The sequence below is a fragment of the Elephas maximus genome, chromosome 7, assembly GCF_024166365.1.
Source record: "Elephas maximus indicus isolate mEleMax1 chromosome 7, mEleMax1 primary haplotype, whole genome shotgun sequence".
NCBI lineage: Eukaryota > Metazoa > Chordata > Mammalia > Proboscidea > Elephantidae > Elephas > Elephas maximus.
The window spans coordinates 44,955,926-44,971,853 of NC_064825.1; the positions used below are offsets into that span (position 1 = coordinate 44,955,926).

General features: G+C 40.6%; 1 protein-coding gene across 1 annotated transcript in view; it reads left to right on the top strand.

The window, feature by feature from the left end:
- The first annotated feature begins 3,538 nt into the window (after positions 1-3,538).
- The window catches only part of LOC126078952 (glycerophosphodiester phosphodiesterase domain-containing protein 4-like), a 144,297-nt gene continuing 131,907 nt past the window's right edge, over positions 3,539-15,928 (top strand). The window contains exon 1 of the mRNA XM_049889792.1: positions 3,539-3,756. Coding sequence (XP_049745749.1) covers positions 3,539-3,756 — 218 coding nt within the window. The remainder of the gene's footprint in view (positions 3,757-15,928) is intronic.

Sequence of the window (15,928 nt, forward strand, 5' to 3'; positions counted from 1 at the left end):
CATTATCAGTTTATAATCGTTGAGACTTCTTTATTGCTTGCTTTTCTGTGACCGAACTTCCGAAACACCTCAATGTATTTGAAAACTGGAACAGCTTGAGGAATGCCTTGGGGTTTGATAATCTGCCAGGGACATGAAGTGGCTCAGCCTCCTGGACCATGACTTTGGCGCAGCGGATCCCGACATGGGAGAGAGAGCTCCCACATTTTTCTTTGTGTGTGCTTCTAGCAGCTGTTAGGGAAGACCTTGACCCAATAGTGTTTCTCATGCTATTTCTTGTGAAACGGTCTTGGCTAATGTAGCAGCTTTTAATTCCCTGCATCTCCTAGGCCGCTGCCCCAATTTTGTACTAGTTCATTACACTGAGAGGTATCCTAGGGCCCATGCAGGGTGAGGGCAATGTGAGAAATCAGGAAGAAACAAATTGAGCTTCTTTTAGAGCCAGACTGGGCGTCAGCACCTGTCTAGTCTATACCTGTTTGAAGTTTTAAGAACTCAGCCTCTTTTCCCTTCTGGGATGAGGAGCTGAATGATCAGCCCAGATCTTCTGACCCGAATCTTTGGATCAAAGGGAAGGGTCTCCAGATGTGAGATAGCATACTAATTTTGTATGCACTTGGATGATTTTGGCCAAGGCCTGAGATGATAATCTGCCAGCTGTGAGGGGACCCTGTTGGTAAGGTGCATGGCCAAGCTCTCTACAAATGGAAATGCTTGCACTGGCTGTTGGGGATGTTTGCTACTTCCTGCTGTCTTTGTGGTTTTGGTCCTCCCACAGTGGTAGGACCCCTGGCCAGCATTGTGACTTGTCATGTCAGCCCCACTGGTTACCTTGTCACGCTCTGAGGCACCACTGCCTCTGCAGCATGAGTTTCTATTTCGTTCAATAAAAGGAGATGAAAATACACTACTTGGAGTCTTCCTTTCTTTCTTTTCCAATTTTTTATTTTGAAAAAATTTCAAACTTAAATACAATTGCAAGAATGGTACAAAGGATTCCCATATATCCTTTCCCCAGATATCCTAATTGTTTGTAAATATATATGTATATTTTTCTTCCTCCCTGAACCATTGGAAAGTAAATTGAAGATAGGATGACCCTTTGCTACTAATACTTCATTGTATATTCTTTCTTCTTAATACTTTATTTTAAATATAAACTGATTAAGAGAAATGAGCCAAAATCATATTTGTTCTGTTTCAGGAATTATTATAAAGTAATTTTTTTTTAAACACACATGTATCCATCACCTAAATCAAGAAATGGAACACTTCCAGTACTCCAGAACCTTATCTATCTTACCATGCCCTTTCCCATTACAGCTTTTCTTCCCCCCACTCGAGGTAACCACTATGCTCACTTACTGAAATCACATTCTTGCTTTTCTTTATACTTTAATTACGTTAGTATGTATTCCAAAATCTATATAGTTTAATTCTGCCCATTTTGGAACTTTATAATAGAATCATAATAGATATTTATGTTCTTAAGATATATGTATGTAGTTGTGTGTAGCTCTAGTTCATTCTACTGTGAGAGGAATACTTTTATCCTGCCTTTGGTGATATGGTACTGCCAGGTCTAGTCACCTTGTCACATGAGCACTATGGTACCTGCCTTCACCTTTGGTGCAAATGAATGTAGTCCAACTGCTGTGGGACCATGGGGGAAGGAGATTGGTAGTGATGGGCTACTCCTGGGTCCCTGGTAAGTTTATTGTGCTGGATGTGGGCCAGATGCTATAGATACTTCTAGAAGGAGAAGCTCCTCACCAGAAAGAAGGGTACGCCTAACATCATGGGAGGCAAGTGGGCATAGTACATATCAATTATCTTATACTTGGATCTCTCCAGAAGGATTGTCACCCAGGCCATCCCAAATTTTTTCAGCCACCTCAAAAAAAGTTTTTTTTTTTTTTTTTCTATTAGCAATAGCTCCTTTGCTGATCTGTCAAAATGCTAGATCAGTCATCAGGTGCCGGATGCAACAAGGGAGAACTGGAAAAGTTCCGCTGTTTCCTAACTATACTTCCCTATTCCCAAGCTTCCTGTCCTCCTCGGTTGAGTTACACTACCCACTACTTGCCTATGAAACTGAGAGTCAACAATGGACTTATGTCCCAAGCCTAGCTTTACTTCCTTTTGGAATATACAGACTTTTTGGCCATTAGAAAGGCTTAGAAACAATCTTATAGGCCTTGGTTAGCCTATATTCAAGCCCTGTGCAACTGTGAATGGCCTTGTTGAACTCCACACAATGCTATGTTCACAAATTGGAAGAACGGCCATTGACTGACAACTCTGGGTGTGTGTGTGTGTGTGTGTGTGTGTGCATGCGTGCGCGTGTGTGTACTGGGCCAACCTGTATGGGTTGGGCTGGAAAGAAAGCTGCAACTTTAACACTAGGAATGAGTTTAAAACTTGGTCATATTTGCACTTTTGAGAGCTCACTAGCTGCTCTTTGGAAGGTGTTGGGAAAGGTAAACTAGAGGCAGGGAGATTCTTTGGGAGTCTATTGCAGTAACTACCTTAATCCTTAACATAGTACTAACAGTATTAAGCTGGTTGGTTTGTACCAATTAAGATGATTAGGGCCTAGTGGGCAATGAAATGAAACGACTAAGAAACAGTATATATTGAGCAGAGTTTGGTGTGCTTGTGTGTGATGGGGAGCGGGGGTATTGCAAAGGAAGGAGAGGAGTCAAGAATAAGGCACTGGTTTCAGCTCTTGGTATTTACAGATATGGAGCCACAGGAGATGGAGCAGATTGAAGGGAAAGATAATAAATCCAGGTTGGGATTTAGTGAGTTTGAGGTGTTGGCAGTGGGATGTTCAGATAGAGAGGACCGACAAGCGTCAGTTGGATATGAGTCCAGGGCTGAGGAATGAGGTCAGAGTTGGAGAAATAGCTGGAGGGATCAAAAATTAAAGATAAAATAGGCCCATTGCAGGCCCTCCAATGTTTGAAACAGGTGGGTGCCGGGGCATCGAAAAGAAGCCTTAATGGCACAGTCCCTGGGCTGCTCACCAAAAGGTAGGCAGTTGGAACCCATTAGCTGCTCTGCAGAAGGAAGATGTGGTACTATGCTCTGAAACCCTATGGGGCAGTTGTACACTGTCGCTATGAGTCAGAGTTGACTGGATAGCAATAGGTTTAGTTTTCTGGGTTTAACCATACCAAATCAAACCCGCTGCCACTGAGCCAATTCTGCCTCATAGCGATCCTCATAGGACAGAGTGGAACTCCCCCACAGTTTCCAAGGAGCGGCTGGTGGATTAGAACTGCTGACCTTTTGGTTAGCATGCAAGCTCTTAACCACTGTGCCACCAGGGCTCCCTTTCGAATGTTAGGAGGGGATAAAAGAGAGAAACAAGAAAAGATATTAAAAAATGAGGCAATCTAAGAATAATTAGACTACAAAATAGTTAATTCCTGAAACTAAAGAATTAATAAGAATTTAACCTAGATATACTTAAGATTATTTTAATAAGAACCAAAAATAAAGAGAAAACTCTCCAAAACCAATCAATAAAATAATGAATCCAAATAAACAGAACATACCTTTAAAAACATCTAAAATATCTCAGCAACGTGGATCCGGCGCCCTTGGAAAGAGCATCGGTGGCCACGCCCCTGGCCACGCCCACCTCCCTCCTACCTCAGGCGTCTCCTCGTGGCCCGCCGCCATCTTAGAGAAGCGGTTGTCTTCTCAAGGGCTAAAGCTTGCGTTTCGGTTTGGGACGGTGAAGTCAGTGTAGGTAATGTGTCCAGCTCTTTGTTCATCCTAACACATATTCAGAAATAGGAAGTTACGTTAATATTATCACTTACGGCAGCCAAACTCGCTTTGGCCCAGCCCTGTGGCCCTGGGGCAGTTTGACCCAGTTAGCGAACTACTTTTCGGGTAAGCTTGGAGTTGCCGTTATTCCCACTCCTCACGGGAGGAGCTGAGGCCAAAGGACATCGACCCCACAGCGGTCTCCAGTCAGGTCCAGGCAGCACAAGGCTCCGCAGCCCCAGGGAGAGGCTGGCTGGGCGCCCAGGGTTGCCCTCGGGAGACAGGGCTTCGGTTGCTGCAGGTGTGAAGGGCTCCTGTGATTAGGTGAGACCCACTCAGACAACCTGCCTGTGCTGCCTTTTGTTCAGTGTCTCAAAATAGTTGTTTCGTGTATTTTGCCCAGGTTTCTAGTTTTTTTTTTTTTTTTTTTAATGGTGAAAGGGAAAAATCTGATCCTAGTTTCTCCATCCTAGCAGGCATTCCCTGAGTGTTTTTTTTTTTTTTTTTTTTTTTTTGCATAAACTACTGAGTGAATGGTGGTACTGTTTACTGAGATGGGACAAACTTTGGGAGGAATAGCTTTTAGAGGGAAAATCAAAGGTTCAGTTCTGGACATAGTAGTTTTGAGATGCCTTTGAGAAATCCAAGTGGAGGTTTTGTTAGGTTGTTTGGTAGTCTGGAAATCAGAGAGGAGGTCTAGAAGAGAAATATAACATGTATTGATCTCCCCCTAAATATTATTGAATTGTCTGTAAACTTGGGTACCCTGGCGGGTGCGTAGAAATAAACAAACATCTGTCCAAAACCAAACGCACCGCCTTAGAGAGGATTCCGACTCACAGGGACCCTACAGGACAGAGTAGAACTGTCCCATAGGGTTTCCTAGGCTGTAATCTTTATGGAAGCAGACTGCATATCTTTCTCCTGGAGGAGAGGCTGGTGGGTTGAACTGCTGACCTTGGGTTCGCAGCCGAGTGCTTAACCACTGTCGGCATGTGGAAAATGATGCTGGGGATGATTGCGGTAGAAATACGCCCTTTCATTCAGTAGCCAAAGGGTTTACCATTCTCCTAGTTACAGAGCTTTTGTTCACAATAACTGCCCTTGTACATCCTAGTTCTAGATATATGTAGTAAGTAGTTTTATCATTAACGAATTTTTTTCTAGTTTCGTTTTGTTTTCCTTTGACTCATGGGTTTTAGAAACTTGCTTGATTTCCAAACGTTGAATTTCCTTCTTACCTTTTTCATTCTTATTTCTGGCTTAATTATACTGTAGTCAGAAAAGATGCACACAGGATTTCAATTATTTGAAGTTTTTTAAAACTAGCTGTGTGGCTCAATATATTATGAAAAAAAAAGTTCCATGTACCTTTGAAATGAATGTGCATTTTGTAGTTTAGTGGAGTGTTCTAAAAATGTCAGTTAAGACTAGTTTGTTAAATCAAGTTGTTAAAATCTATACTGTTACAGATTTCTGTTTTATCTGTTCATTCTATTCTTTATCGAGACAGACATGCTAAACCTCCCAACACAATTTTGGATTTGTCTCTTTCTCCTTTAGAGGCTGTGTGATTACCAAACACCAAAAAATGAACCCCTTGCCATTGAGTTGATTCTGACTCATAGTGATCCTATAGGACAGAATGGAACTGCCGCACGGGATTCTAAGGAGCAGCTGGTAGATTTGAACTGGCAGCCTTTTGGCCAGCAGCCAGACACTTAGCCATTGCACTCTCAAGGTTCTGACTATGTGATTAAAAAAGAAATTTTAGGTACCTACAAATTGAAAAATTTTTTTTTTTTAAATCATTTTTCTTCATTATGAAACAGTCCTCTTTGTCTCTAGCAAAGCTTTTTGCCTCAAGATTTACTTTGTCTGCTGATAATAAAGAGGAGCCCTGGTGGTGCGGTGCTTAAGCACTTAGCCACTAACCAGAAGTGGCTCCCAGCCATTATTTGGGAGAAAGAAGTGGTACGGAGGAAGATGTAGCAGTCTGCTTCCATAAAAGCTACAGCCTTGGAAACCCTATGGGGCAGTTCTACTATGTTCTGTAGCGTCACTATGAGGTAGAATCAACTTGATGACAACAGGTTTGTTTATATGTTTTTTTGCTAATAATAGAGTAAGGTAGATTGTATCATTTGGCCCCAAATCTTGTTCTTCCTCCTCCTCTTAGTTACACCCTTTGTGTCCACACCCTTTGCCATGTAACTTTGTATTACTCTCCTACTTTGCTTTTGACTTTGTTCTCAACACTGTGAACAGAAATCCTTGAAGCAGAACTTGAAATGGATTTGTATGTTGAAACTTGCCCTGTCAGGCATCTTTCATCATCATGAGAACATACTCTGTCTACCTGTGGAGCAGAGGCAAGTCATCTCAAGCGGACTAGCTGAGGTCAGCCTAAATCAGCAGAATCGATAGCCAATCAGCTCAGATATGTGGGCAAAAAATTCTTATTTGTATATGCCACTGAAATTTTGTCCTTGGTTGACACATGATGTTATGATGTTATCTTGGCAAAAGAAAACTGATACATATACTTGGCTATGTTTTTCCAGTCTTTTACTTTCAATCATTTTCTCTTGTAAGGAGTATGTGGTTGGGTTTTGTTGTAATCCAGTTAGACAATTTTTGTTTTAATTTTTTTTAGAGTGTTTAGTGCATTTACATTTAAGGTAGTTACTGATACACTTAGGTTTAACTCTGGCATATTACTGTTTGCTTTCTATTTGTTCACCTGTACTTTGTACCTTTTTAACATCTTTCTTGCCTTCTTTTGGTTTGATTATTTTTTTATTCTATTTTCCTCTCTATCAGCTTTTTACAAAGAGCTTTTTTAAAAAAGAGATAAATTGCACATACTTAAAACGTACCACTTGATGAGTTTTAACATACGTAGATACTCCTCGTGTCCCTTTGTAATCCCTTGGTGTTACTCTTCCCTATGCTGCACGGACCTGCGTTCTGTCACTATGGATTACTGAGGCTGATCATGTTCTTTTAGTGAGGTAGATAGAGGAAGCAGTGGGAATTGGGAGCTTTCAACAATGTATTTGGGGAACTGGTTTCCTGGGGTCTGCTTAGTGGACTCTGTGGGATTGAACTCCTCATCCTTCATTCTTTCTATTTATAAATTCATTGAACATCACAGGAAAGACACTACTTATGAATTATCTAATAAGGTGTTCACATATTCAGTGTTTTAGGGAGTGGGGAGCAAATAATATGAATGAACGAAGGTAAGCAAATGTAAAACAATAGAGCAGCCACTACTACTCAGCCAGTTGTTACCATGTCGAACTGCCAGACTTAAAAATGGTTAAATGGCAAAATTTTTGATATAAAAAAATATATATTAGCACAATAAAATTTTGAAAAAGAAGAAACAAATTAAAAAAAAAAAAAACTTCATGGGTAAAGTACTGTGGAGAGAAAGTTAAGTGACTGTCTTTTAAAAAGACTCCAAAATCATCACTCCAAGTTTATCCCAGCCCAGTGAAACCCATTTTGGACTTCTGACTTCCCGAACTATGAGATAGATAAATTTGTGTTGTTTTCAGCCACTCAGTTTGTAGCACATTTGTTACAGCAGCAATAGGAAGCTGATGCCATGGTTTTCATAATCCCTTGACCTATGATAATTATTCATGTATTTAACAAACATTTATTAAATGCCATTTTGTACCAGTTATAGATGCTTAGTTTACATCAAGGAACAAAAAAAGATTCCTTCTCCCATAGACCATACACTCTAGCAATTGAAGACAGACAATAAACAATAACCATATAAACAATAACCATATCAACAATAAGTAAATTATATAAGAAGGTATAATTATTGAAGTAATAGTGTTGTAGAAAAAAGAAATACTAGGGAACAATTCTGACTTGGAAGTACAACCAGAATGCTCCTTAGAAACAAGGATGGCGAGACTGCATCTTACATACTTTGGACATGTTGTGAGGAGGGATCAGTCCATGGAGAAGGACATCAGGCTTGGTAAAGTAGAGGGTCAGCAAAAAAGAGGAAGACCTTCAAAGAGATGGGTTGACATGGTGGGTGCAGCGATGGGCTCAAGCATAACAGGGATTGTAAGGAAGGCACAGGACCGGGTAATGTTTCATTCTGTGGTACATAGATAGGGTCACTATGAGTCAGAACAAATTCGACGACACCTAACAACAATAACAACAACAGGGAACGATAGGAGAATTAGGAGTGTTGGGGAGAGAGGAACAGGTTGCAGTATTAAAGAGGGTGGCTAGGTAGATCTTACTGAGAACATGACGTTAGAGCAAAGATTTGAAGAAGGTGAGGTAGTTACTTCTTTTGAGGATGGGATGGCCCTTTGAGATTTCTTTTTTGAAGTCGATTGAGAGGGACTACCTAAGTTATATTCGGAATGCCTGATGGTATACCATGGTGCTAGTGGGAAGCTGAGGAGTGATTGGTGTTACCCAGCAACTGCCACCTCCAGCTCCTGCTTCAGAAAGAGGGAGTAATAGTGCCCAATAGACTGGGGACTTGTTATATTCTGGATGAAAAAAGATTACTTGGTTTTGATATGAGGCCAGTGAAACCTGTGTGGGCCTGAACTTCTTTCCTGCTGTACTCTTCTTTGTAGTCCTCATGAAATATATTACATACCAGAACCTCTAAAGGGTCCTCATGATGAATGACATTACTGAGACTGAGCTATAACTGAACATAAAGCCAGACTTCACATTACGCAGGCTGATGCACAGAGGGCAAGTTTCAGGGGCAGCGAAGAGGCTCTTTCCTTCCTTCTCAGGTGTTACTGGCTGAAATTACCCTTGCCCTTAGAGTCACTCCTTGGGATAGGCCTGAGTCTTGATGTTGTTCTGCTTTCATAGCACACTGGAGTTCTCTGTCAGTAGAATTTATTATACTCTATTGCAGTTGCTTATTTGCTGCCCAAATAGATGTAAACTTTATGCTTGTAGGGATCGTGTCTGTTGTTTTCATTATTCAGCCCAGTATCTTTCACATGTACTCAGTAAATACTGATTGAATGAATGAATAAATACACCTAGGGGGAACCGTCGACATTGCCATCCACTGAGAGTGGATGTGGATTACTTTTAGATGATCTGTTAGCAGGGAGCAAGCTCTGAAGGTTTTGGACAAAGTTGTTAGGTGCTGTTGAGTTGGTTCGAACTCATAGCGACCCTATGTACCACAGAACGAAACACTGCCTGGTCCCACGCCATCCTTACAATCCTTGTTAGGTTTGAGCCCGTTGTTGCAGTCACTGTGTCAGTCCATCTCGTTGAGGGTCTTCCTCTTTTTTGCTGATGTCCTTCTCCAGGGACTGATCCCTCCTGATAACATGTCCAAAGTATGTAAGACACAGTCTTGCCATCCTTGCTTCTAAGGAGCTTTCTGGTTGTACTTCTTCCAAGACAGATTTGTTCGTTCTTTTGGCAGTCCGTGGTATATTCAGGATTCTTCTCCAGTACCACAATTCAAACATCAGTTTTCCTTTGGCCTTCCTTATTCATTGTCCAGCTTTCACGTGCGTATGATGTGATTGAAAATACTGTGGCTTGGGTCAGGTGCACCTTAGTCTTCAAGGTGACATCTTTGCTCTTCAACACTTTAAAGAGGTCCTTTGCAGCAGATGTGCCCAATGCAGTGCATCTTTTGATTTCTTGACTGCTGCTTCCACGGGCGTTAATTGTGGATGCAAGTAAAATGAAATCCTTGACAACTTCAATCTTTTCTGCGTTTATCGTGATGTGACTTATTGGTCCAGTTGTGAGGATTTTTGTTTTCTTCGTGTTGAGGTGTAATCCGTACTGAAGGCTGTGGTCTTTGATCTTCATCAGTAAGTGATTCAAGTCCTCTTCACTTTGAGCAAGCAAGGTTGTGTCATTTGCATAACACAGGTTGTTGGTGAGTACAGGTATGTTTTTATGAGGATGAGGAAGGAGGGAGATTTAGGATCTTGGCTGTTTCAGGGAGAAGTGATGTGAAGTTAATGAATGAAAGTGTGGAAGATCATAGAAAAAGCTGCCCGTTATCTTATTTTCATAGGTGTTTCCTGTTGGCCAGCTACCTGCTATGGGAAACTGAAGAGGCATTTTGGCCAGCTGATAGCAGCAGGAGAATCATACGAGTAGTTATTGTGGTACAGAGAATAAAGTACAAGCTTTGGAGTTAGCAGGCCTGAGTTCAGAATGGGCTGTGTTGCCAACTCTGTGACTTCAGGCCTCTGCAGCTTCAGTTTTGCCACTTGGAAAACAAGGAAAATTATACCTTTAAGCACAGTAACTTGCTTAATCCACAGAACTGTACCTAATGCAGTTAAATAACCTCATACAGTTCTGTGGATTAAGCAAGTTCCTCTGTTTAAAGCACCTTGCACAGTCCCTGTCCCCATGGTGCAAGCCACTGTGAATAATGCTACAGTGACCGTTGGTCTGCTGGTATCTGGCTGAGTGTCTGCATTAAATTCTCTTGGGTATCTAACTAAGAGTGAAATTCCTCAATGAATGTTTAACTTTTTGAGGATTAACAAACTGTTGCCCACACCAGCTGCAGCATTTTACATTTTCACCAGCAGTGTATGAGGGTTCCAATTCCTCCACATTCTCGTGAAGACTGGTTATTTTAATTTCTTAAATAGCTAAGTAAGTGTGAAGTGGTATCTTAATCTGATTTTAATTTCTGTTTCCCTAATGACTAATGATGTCGAACATGTTTTCATGTGCTTGTTGGCCATTTGTGTACTTTTTTTGAAGAAATGTCTATTCAGACATGGGTAAGAGCACCTAAAATTAGTACTTGAGGTACCTGATTAATAGGAAATAGCTATGTTTTTGTCCAAAGTCAGACTCCATTTTGATTTTTAGCACAGGTACTGCTTGAAAACTACACCCTGTCATTTCTTTAAGTTTCCACGGTGCTTTGCTGAAACTGATAGATAAGTAACTTTTAGAAAAGAATGAGGGAACTTTACCCACTCTCAACAAACAGAACGATGGGGCCGACATAGATTCCCAGGAAAGAAAAGATCAGTATGCAAATCATTTAGGCAGAGTATGTCAAGATGTAAATGACTGTTCTCGGGAAGAACATGTTAGTAAGTAACCAAACCAGTCAGGGTGTCAACCTGTTGAGAAGAATATGTGAACAGTTTGCTCCCAGAAATGACTACAGTCATGGGTAGCTGACTACAATTCCACCATCAAGAATAACCAAACCAGGTGGCTTACTTCCCCCAACCAGGTGGCCACCCTTTACATTTCAGAGGATTTCAAACTGAAGGTGATGTACAATCAGTCATTAATCCCCTACCTTTCCTTTTGTTTTCTGTATGGATAAAATCCTCTAACTCGATAGGGATAACAGAGCGCTGCATTGAGAGCATCCTCAACTCTTGTGTTTTTCCAATTTGTGATTTTTTTTTTCCTTATTAAAACTCTTTGGTTTTATTTTAAGCAGGCTCCCCGGCTTGAGCTCTGTGACATTTCTTGGTGTCACACATCATAGGATATGAAGAACATTGACTCCAACGACCCCCTGGAAGCTCAAGAATTTGAGTCTGGTCAGTGGAGTCCTGTAAGCTCTTTGTCTCCCCAAACCTTTCTGGGAGTCACCTTAGGAAATTCCACTCAGCTCAAGCTCTGCATCCTTGTAAAATTCTCTAGGTTTTATGGTGAATTCTGTCTTTATTTTCACTTTTGTCCACTTGGAGGTTCGAGTCAAGTTTTTTGCTTTCAGGTCCAAGTTAAAGTTTGTTTGACCTAGGTTTAGCGCACGTATTAGCACTGTACAGATTGCTGTAATGGATCCGTGAGAAACCGAAGACAGCACTCCACTTTCAAAATTCTTTCTGTGTGCACATTTGCTTCTTCTGATGAAAAGAATGGGTAATGCCAAATCTAAGAACAGAGAGTTCGCCCCTGGGACTCCCACTCATTATTTGAATAAGCATTTTGGTCCTATAATGTGCTCCGTTTTAGTCGTTGAAATAGCCTTACTAAAGACTATTTAGAGTACCAGTGGCTACTTTGAGGGATCATTTGACCTTGCTAAATTAACTTTTCTGCACAGTAAATTAGAAAAGAAAGGTTCCTGAATAAAACAGATGCAGTGGGATGCCTTTTTCAATTGGAATTTAGCAGCTTTAAAATGGCAGCAGGACAGTAAAGTTGCATTCCTACAAGACATCATTTTTAAAACAGGCAAGTTAAAGAAGTGTAATGTGAAAACTGTGATGCAGTCGCTACTGCTCCAATGCCATCTACTGTCATGTTTCCAGAACTTCCTTGTGCTCCACCCCTGGCTCCAACTCCTCTCTGTCCCTTCCCCCGCTTCTTACTCTCTAATCATCTACCTGAGCTCCCTTTCTACCACAAAGAAAAAAAGAAAAGATAAGCTTTCAAATGAAATGCCCTTTAAAATTAGACACCCAGAAGAAAAAGATGAACTCTTGCAGGTTGCTTTTGCTTCCTTATCCAAAGCAGAGCTTCACACAATAGTAGAAGAATTTCCTAATCCTCACAAATATCCTTAAAAAAAAATTCACAAGAAAATTTAAAATTTTAATTGAAACTTATGAACCTGGACTACCAGATTTATATCTAATAAATTTGTTAGTTGGCTAGACAATAGGCAAGTGGTAACTTTGGTGAAGGGTAAGACAGTACATAGTACTGGGGAAGTCAGCACAACTTGACCAAGGCAAAGTCATAGCAGGTTTGTAGACACATGGAGACAGACATGTTGACATGTCGTGGGGTTGTCAGCCGCTGTCACAAAACAATGTTTGTATTAATTTTTTAATGAGAAGCTAATTTGGTCTGGATACCTTCATCTAAAGCACAACAATAAAAAGATTAGACAGGTCCATAAAACGAACAGTAATACATGTAGCTCAATTTTACCAGACTAAATGGGCATACCAGCCCAGAGGCAAGGACCAGAAGGTAGGAGGGAACAGGAAACCTGGAGGAATGGAAATGAGGAACCCAAGGTTGAAAAGGAGAGAGTGTTGACAAGTTGTGGGTTTAGTAACCAGTGTAGCAAAACAGTATGTGTATTGTTTAATGAGAAACTAATTTGTTCTATAAACCTTCATCTGAAGAGCAATTAAAAAAAAAGTCTTAGGTAGAATTAATTGGAAAATATGTCTTTAATATCTGGGAGCTCTAATCACCTCCCCTCCCAGTTCTGTAACTTCACACCCCCATCATCTTTGAGTGCTGATAAATACCGGATCGCTCCTCCCTCACTCTCATTACCTGTTGTCGCAACCTCAATTATAATAAAAGACATAGTGACCAGCTTTGAAAATTACAAACATATTAATACACAGAAATCCTCTGATCAATTCCTGAGACTTTGCAGGCTACCACATCTACCGATGTGGGTTGAGTCCTGTTCACTGAACCAATTAAAATTCAAGTAGACTCATCTAAATCCTTAAAAAGATTCCCCTGTGCCCTCTTAAATGAGAAGCTGAAGAAGGCATTGCTCCAATAATATAAAACTTGCTTTCTAGAGGCCTCATACTCCCTTGTACTAGCCTATACAATATCGCAGTCCTCCCTGTTAAGAAACCTAAAAATAAGGGCTGAAGGTTTAATACTTGTGTACAATTAGTTGTATAGTCATTCCCAGATTTCCTGTTGTTCCTAATCATTCGTTACTCTCTAATGTCTCACCTAAGGCCACGCATTTTACCTTCATAGATCTTCGTGGTGCCTTTTTCCGTATTCTTGTCCACCCTTTGCATGGGAGAACAAACAGTTTACTTGGACAGTGATGCCTCAGGGGTTTACAGAGTCCTTTGCTTATTTTTCTCAAGTTTTACATGTTGATTAGCAGCCTTTACAGTGTACACACAATTCTACCTTGCTACAGTACGTAGACTCTCTTTTAATCCCCTGATACATCTGTTAGTTTGTTGTACTGTGAGGTCATGGGTGTTCTGTGATGCTATAACCTATGCCACCAGTATTCAAATACCAGTAGGGTCACCCATGGTGGACAGGTTTCATCTGAGCTTCCAGACTGAGACAGACAACAAGAAAGACCTGGCGGTCTACTTCTGAAAAGAAGTAGCCGGTGAAAACCTTATGAATAGCAGCAGAACTTTTTTTTGTTATAGTGCCAGAAAATGAGCCCTTCAGGTTGGAAGGCACTTGGAAGACAAGTGAGGAAGAGCTGCCTTCTCAAAGCAGAGTCGACCTTAATGATGTGGATGGAGTCAAGCTTTCAGGACCTTCATTTGTTGATGTGTCATGACTCAAAAAGAGAAGAAACAGCTGCAAATATTCATTAGTCATTGAAACATGAAATGTATGAAGTATGAATCTAGGAAAAGTGAAAGTTGTCAAAAATGAAATGGAACACTAAAGCATTGATATCCTAGGCATTAGTGAGCTGAAACGGACAGGTATTGGCCATTTTGAATCAGATGTCCATATGGTCTACCATGCTGGGAATGATAAAGAGGAATAGCATTGCATTCATCATCAAAAAGAACATTTCAAGATCTGTCCTGAAGTACAATGCTGTCAATGATAGAACAATATCCATACACCTACAAGGAAGACCAGTTAATACAAATTTTATTCAAATATATGCACCAACCACTAAGGCCGAAGATGAGGTATTTGAAGATTTTTACCAACTTCTGCAGTCTGAAGTTGATCAAACATGCAGTCAGGAGGCATCGATAAATAGTTGTGATTGGAATGTGAAAGTTGGAAACAAAGAAGTTATCAGTAGTTGGAAAATACGGCCTTGGTGATTGAAACAATACCGGAGATGGCACGATACAATTTTGCAAGACCAACATTTTCATTGCAAATACCTTTTTCAATAACATAAATGGTGATGATACATGTAGGCCTCACTAGATGGAATACACAGGAATCAAATCGACTACTTTGTGGAAAGAGATGATGGAAAAGCTCAATATCATCAGTTGGAATAAGGCCAGGGGCTAACTGTGGGACAGACCATCAGTTGTTCATATCCAAGTACAAGTTGAAGCTGAAGAAAACTAGAACAGGTCTGTGAGTGCCAAAGTAGGACCTTGAGTATATCCCATCTGAATTTAGAGACCATCTCAGGAATAGATCTGACAGGTTAAATGCTAATGACCAGAGAACAAATGAGTTGTGAGATGACATCAAGGACGTGATACATGAAGAAGGGAAGAGGTCATTAAAAAGACAGGAAGGAAAAAAAAAAAGACTGAAATGGATGTCAGAAGAGGCTCTGAAGGTTGCCCTTCAACATCGAGTAGCTAAAGGAAATGGAAGAAATGATGAAGTAAAAGAGCTGAACAGAAGATTTTAAAGGGCGGCTCAAGAAGACAAAGTCAAGTATTATACTGACAGGTGCAAAGAAAACCAGAAGGGAAGAACACGCTCAGCATTTCTCAAGCTGAAAGAAGTGAAGAAAAAAGTCAAACCTTGAATTGCCACGTCAAAGGATTCTGTGGGCAAAAGACTGAGCGATTAAGGAAACATCAAAAGAAGATGGAAGGAATACATGAAGTTGCAAATAATTGGTTGACTTTCAGTCATTTCAGAAGGTAGCATATGATCAGGTACCAGTGGTACAGAAGGAAGAGGTCCAAGCTTCACTGAAGGCATTGGCAAAAAAATCAAGGCTCCAGAAATTGATGGAATACCGATTGACATGTTTCAACAAATGAATGCAGCACTGGCGGCTCACTTTTCTGTGCTGAGAAATTTGGAAGACAACTACACTGCTGACAGATTGGAAGAGATCCATATTTATGCCTATTCCAAACAAAGGTGATCTAAGTGAGTCAGAAATTATTGAACAATATCATTAATAATGTACACAAGTAAAATTGTGCTGAAGAACATTCAAAAGAGGCTGTGGCAATACATCGACAGGCAACTGCCAGAAATTCAGGCCGGATTCAGAAGAGGATGTGGAACGAGGATTATCATTGCTGATGTCAGATGGATCCTGGCTGAAAGAAGAGAATATCAGAAAGGTGTTTACCTGTGTTTTATTGACTATGCTAATACATTCAGTGGTGTGGATCATAACAGATCATGGATAATATTCTGAAGAATGGGAATTCCAGAACATTATAATTGTGCTCATGAGGACCTGTACATAGAT